Here is a 6,348-nt window from a genome sequence, read left to right as displayed (position 1 = left end):
ACGTTTATTCAACAGATGTTCTTTGAACTGCTCCAGAATGCCAAGCACTGAGCTGATCACTGAGTGCTAAGAAGTAGTTAACGCTTGTATCACACTTAGAAGGTGCCAGATGTAACTTTAAGCATTTGACATTATATTAACTCACTGAATACTTAGAAAACCCTGTGAGGTAGGCGCAGTTAATTTTCCCATTTTACAGATGAGGAAAATGAGGCACACTGAAGTATTGTTGTTGACCCAAGGTGACTTTGGTCACTTGGCTAGTAAGTGAGTAATTGGGGATTGGAACCCAAGCAGTCTGGCTCAGAGTCTGCCCTCAACCACTCTGCTGCCCTGTAGTGCTTCTTTCCCTACGCCTTTGTCTTTTATGCTGGTCTCATTTTACATTTGCGTGAGCATTTGAAGCCGAAGTTGTGTTGTTTGTAGTTGACGGTTGATGAGTGTTTGACCCTGTATATTTGAGTGTCTGACACATCAAAGTGCTTGATATTGAATGAGTGATTTTGGACAACCGAGAGAATTCCTGATGTGATGTTAAGAGAATCTGAAATTATTTTGGTTGTTCCTCTGATTCACTGTGTAGAAAAACACTCGTGTGAAGACTTTAGTTGCTGTATGACCCAGGCAGTAGTAAGCAATCGTGTGTGTGTGCAGCTGTGCTCTGAGGTCACATGCATGTGTGCTTATATACATTCATATGGTACATGGAGAGGAGACAAGGGACAGAATTTCCCTGTTTGCATTGATGTCATTGGTTTGTGTTTCCAGTCAGCACCATGCTCTCCTATTGTCCCCTCATGATTTGTCCTCTTGTGTGTCACCCCCTAGTCTGACTGGCAGTACTGCACAAGCCTGCCTGCCATGGGCTGTCGGGATGTCCATGCAGCCACGGTCCTCTCCTTCCTGTGTGGAATCGCCTCGGTAGCAGGCCTCTTTGCGGGGACTCTGCTTCCCAACTGGAGAAAATTACGACTGATCACATTCAACAGAAATGAGAAGAACCTGACTGTTTACACAGGCCTGTGGGTGAAGTGTGCCCGGTACGACGGGGGCAATGACTGCCTGATGTATGACACTACTTGGTACTCATCAGTTGACCAGCTGGACCTGCGGGTCCTCCAGTTTGCCCTGCCCCTCAGCATCCTGATTGCAACGGGGGCCCTGCTGCTCTGCCTGATTGGAATGTGTAACACCGCCTTCAGGTCCTCGGTGCCCAACATCAAACTGGCCAAGTGTCTGGTCAATAGTGCCGGCTGCCATCTGGTGGCCGGGCTGCTGTTTTTCCTGGCAGGTACTGTGAGCCTCTCCCCATCCATCTGGGTCATCTTTTATAACATCCATCTGAACAGGAAGTTCGAGCCAGTCTTTATGTTTGACTATGCAGTGTATGTCACTATTGCTAGTGCTGGGGGCTTGTTTACGACTTCCCTTCTACTGTTTATTTGGTACTGTGCATGCAAATCTTTGCCTTCTCCTTTCTGGCAACCGCTGTACTCCCATCCTCCCAGTATGCATACATATTCACAGCCCTATTCAGCACGCTCCCGCCTCTCTGCCATAGAAATCGACATTCCAGTAGTTTCACACACCACCTAGTGGGGAAATAGTTGCTAAAGAAAACTTGTAGCCTCACATTTCCCTTGTGCAAGGAGCTATTTTGGACCTATATACATTTTCCTTTGATCAGTCAGTGAAGCCAAATTAGTATGTCTTAGTAAGATGAAGTGCTGCTAGTTTTTATGAAAAGTACAATATTTAAATATGAATCATTCCTTTTATCTTCTTATGCTAGAAGGATTTTTAACCTCCAGGTTGATATCTGACCAGTTATTTCGGAGGAAAGGACCTGTGTCTCGAGGTGATTTAGAGCAACATAGTAAAAAATGATTGCTAAGAGAAGCTCTTATAAGCAATCCTTATGAGTATTTCAGATTGTGTATTGTCCTTTTGCTATTAATACTTTAAATCGGGAAAAAAGGGCAATTTCAAATTAAAAAATTTTTTTCAGGTAAGGGTAATATTTTAACAGTAGCCAGTCTACCAGCTTAAGCTGTAACTTTTCTTACTTCTTTCTCGGGGTGAAATATATTGAATAGAGTTCGGTATTTTGAAGATGACTTTCTTTTGTGAGTTCTTATCTTCTACCTCATGCCTGTGTTTAAAAATAAAATGTATTTTAAGTAATGTCAGAGAGAATAAGCCTAACATTTAAAATATCTATTAGTATGGATAACATTTAACATAATTTTAAAAGTTAATAGTTCTATAAGTTGTATTATTAAAGTCAAAGTGTGCCATGTGATGGATTGGTGCTTCCTCTGAGGCAGAAAAACTTTCCTCCAGATATCATCCACCAAGTGGTACTCATGCCCACATATAATCTCTTAGTGACTAAGAGAAAGAAATAAAGAGGCCCGAGTGGTTACTTCTCCTTTAGACAGTGGTAGGGGACAAGCATCTGTTCTTCAGTGACAACATCAGAGATTCATTCTGGTGACTGCCTTTTGGGTGATGGGTGAAGTGAGGCATGACTTCACCATGACCACATTCACCCTTGATTCAGTTCCTGCCCCCCTCACTAATTATTTCCTTGAGGATATATCTTTGCCCAATACTTTACTAGGTGCTATAGAGGATACATGCAAAGTATGAGGTCTGGTCCCATCTACTAAGAAATTTTAATTTAATAGAGAAGATCAAACTGTTATCTGACAATTAGGGAACAGTCTGACTTCAGTGACAGCTGGTCTTCACTTCTCAGTCATTGATCTAGGAATATATTTCATCCAGAGACATGGCTTTCTGGCAGACAGGCTTATTGTACAATACCAGCAATATTTAGAACCCAGAAATTCAGTTTGTTGGATCCTTTAGAGCACCTACATTAGCCTAGACACTGTAATAACATGATATCAGATTCATAAGAATGGATGGGCAAAAGTGGTAAAGATTAAATTGTTCCCTTTTCACCTCTGAAAGTATGATGATGTATTAAAGAGGGAGGAATATTTAAAATCTCTCTTCTAATGGGGTAACATTTAGAGGAAACCATGTTAACACCGAGATGAATGCTTAGAAATTCAGGGATATTGGGTGTTTACCCTTATGAATTTGAGCTGTTTATTTGATGTAATTTGCTACACATTAGTACTATGTTCATGGGGATTTTGTTCTATTACCCATTACAAAATTCACAGACAGCTAGTTGCATGGTTAACAGATTATTGTGCCTCTTTTGCAAATCTGAGTATGCTTCTGGTACTTCTGTGGATGTAAATGGTACTTTTGTTTCTAATTACAAACACTAGTTTATGTATATAGCAAGTAAATACAGTTGTATAATTTTTAAATGCCATCCGTTGAAAGCATGCAAAACTATGGTTTCTTAGCTATAGCTTCTGATTTCCTTCAGTTCTTTTAATTCTTCTCAGATATAGCTGAGTCTTGATCATTCCAAGACAGCGGCAGGTAGAATTTTGAGATTAATATTAATTTCCCTCTTTGCTAATTAATTTCTGTCCCCTCTCTCACTGAAATTGTCCAAAAGTGTCAAGAATTCCACCATTCTTTGTATAAACAGTGTTAAAAGCAGACTCAGCCATTAATATTCTAGACAGTTTTTAGTCCATGGGATCATGTATATAAAATGTTAAACTTTTCCTGTAAGAATCTTTTGGATTCTTTTCATAATCTGTAGCCTCTAATTAGTGTTTATTATAGATTCACTTGGCAAAAGAAACAGTTGTTTCCCTTATTGTTGTTAATATTTCAGATTTGCTATCAGGAGCTATTCTTCAAAGCCATCAAAGGAAATCAAGTATTTATAATTCTTTTTAATAACTTTTGAGCATTCATCAGTCTATCATTGTGATGGGGGATATCTTTTTTTGTTGTTACAAGTCTCTTAATGTTAAAGGCCTTTTACAGAAGCTTGGAAAAGCTTAAATGTAGTATGATCCACCAGATCTGGTTTATCCAACCATGGGAGAAAAAAAAACCCTGAGCTTACTTTACTTGTAAATAAATATACACTATAATAGATAATATGTTTGCTGTAAACTGCAATGCAAAACCTCAATAAAACTGCACTGTACTTGATGTTTATTAAAAGATGTATTTTTACAAGTTTCTGTTTCCTCATTTCGTCAGTGCTTTAAGTTGAAATATTTCGAGAAATGTTTCTCAAATATGTGCAAATTGAAAAAGACACAGCACCACTTAAAGCCCTGTAGAATAGCAATTGGAACAGAATTGGAAAACTTGGCATTACACTCTCAGAAGCATCAGGACCCTTCATTTCTAAGAGTGGTCTTAGGAGTTCACTGGACTATTTCAACATTCCACAAAAAAAACCACCAAATAAAGTCAAATGTGCCAGACTTGCCTCATCAATGGAGTGTTTCAGCGGTCTGTGATCTTGGAGATTGGGATTTCTCAGATGGTTAAGTGGCAGGATCTTTCCTTATTCTTCAGAACTCAAGGTTAACAGGAAAAGTAGTCCTACCAGGTAAGTCACCTCAGAATTTCTGGAGCCTGGAATGAGCTCTTAGTTTTCTGCCTCCTGGTGGGAGCATTCACAAGCACTCCTCACTGAACCCAAGGCTCTCTGGTGAGACATTAGATGCCAGAGCCATACGTTGCACTGGAAATCCAAAGCTGCTTCAAGCTGGCCATCCCCATAGCTGATTATACTAATGCACCACAGTCCGGAGTCTGCCCCTTGGTTGCACAGTCTCACTGAGGGTGGCTGAAATGCTAGAGAAACTCTTCATGCTAACCAAATTCACAAGAGACTGATTTACCAACCAGAGTGAGAAATATAGATGCCTTGCAACCACTATCCAAGACCAGTGTTTTAAAAATACACCCTACACAGAGCTCCTTGGAGAAAAGACTGATTTCACTCCTGGGGTAGGGAAAGTACAAGATGAGCCCAGCACATCGTCTTCCATAAAGGAAATGGTCAAAGAACGATGGGGATTTATCCAATTACACAGAAGCTGGCTTAAAGAGGTTCCCACTGGCCAAATCTGGGACAATCTGAGCATCAAAATAAATAATAGTAATGGGTTATAATCCATTGAATAAAGCAAAAATCCATGCATCCCTACTGATACAAATGGGAAGAAAGAAAAGTTGTTTCTTACAGTAAAATACCAAATAATAAATATGGAAAAATAGATGGAGTTGGGAAAACATCAGTAGAATTGAAACTAGTTGATGAAAGTTTGATGAGAAAGGATATTTACGTTGTCTCAAAATACTGCTCCACAAATTACTAATTTTGGAAGGAAAAGTAGTAACTATTAGTGGATAAACTTGACAGACACAGCCTTAACCAAGTGATTAAATTTATCACCAATACAACAAACCAACACCATGCACCTTCTAATATGATACAACAAGAAGGTCAGATCATTGCTTTTGTGGTGTTTCCATTAAAAATACATAGCTTGAGACTAATCTTGAGGAAACGTGCAGTATGTCAGTTCCACTTTTACTTTTTGCCTCCTTCTCTACCTCTCCTGATCTCACACCTCTTCATTTTAATAGAAAAGCATAAAGCCTTACAGTCTAAGTTGTCTCTAAAATATTTCCTATAGTAACTCTTTTAGGAGAGAATTTGAAGAGCTTGTGTCAGGTTTCTCTGGGAAAAATAAAAAGGAAAGGTCCTTGCAGAAGAGATGTAAATCAAAGTGACAGAACCACAGGACTCATGGGATCTTAATTAGCTGTCCCATTTCATTGCTTAGCAGTATCTTCAATCCTGAAGTATACTGATAGGTTAGCCTAAGGGCTCTCTCCCCTTCTTTCCCCTCCCCCACACTGGAGTAACCTTTCTAGGAGAAGGTCATTCTCCCTGTCCCTGGTGGATGTCTCACCACGCTCCAGCCCAGGAAGGTTCTCTGTCAGTGACATAGCATGCCAGAGCCCTTTAAAACCTCACTGCAGGACTGTGGAACTCAGAGAGAAAAAGCACAACTATAGCCTGCCTAACAGTCATATCCAAATCTGCTATTAACAGGAAATTTGGGTTTGTTTGTTTTAATTTGTTTGGAAATATGCCAGCTTTCCAGACTGCTATGTGAAACAAATCCTTCAGCAAATTTTGACGAAGAAAATGAGATGGTGAATGAGGACAGAAATTTTTTCTTATTTTGTATGAAAAACCCAGTATGACTGGGTCCTGTTAGCAGGAATGTAGTAATCATGATTTTGCGTGGTCCTTGTTCATTAAAATCCTCTATAGAAAAAAATACAGATTCATGTCTCCAGGGTTTTGCTTTATAGAAAAAAGTTAACAGCTTCTCATTAAGAGAAAAGGCATTATTGATACTTCAACTGCTT

General features: G+C 39.5%; 1 protein-coding gene across 1 annotated transcript; it reads left to right on the top strand.

Annotated features, from left to right (window-relative positions):
- Window positions 1-861: 861 nt before the first annotated feature.
- Window positions 862-1,596, top strand: CLDN12 (claudin 12; the record flags this gene model as incomplete). Its single annotated transcript, XM_079710981.1, has 1 exon — window positions 862-1,596. One exon carries the CDS (start codon window positions 862-864, stop codon window positions 1,594-1,596), a length of 735 nt encoding a protein of 244 aa, XP_079567107.1.
- Between the last annotated feature and the right edge of the window lie 4,752 nt (window positions 1,597-6,348).

This window comes from Hyperoodon ampullatus (assembly GCF_949752795.1).
Source record: "Hyperoodon ampullatus genome assembly, chromosome: 9".
In the NCBI taxonomy this organism is placed as follows: Eukaryota; Metazoa; Chordata; class Mammalia; order Artiodactyla; family Ziphiidae; genus Hyperoodon; species Hyperoodon ampullatus.
This window is presented reverse-complemented; position numbering and strand designations above follow the sequence as displayed.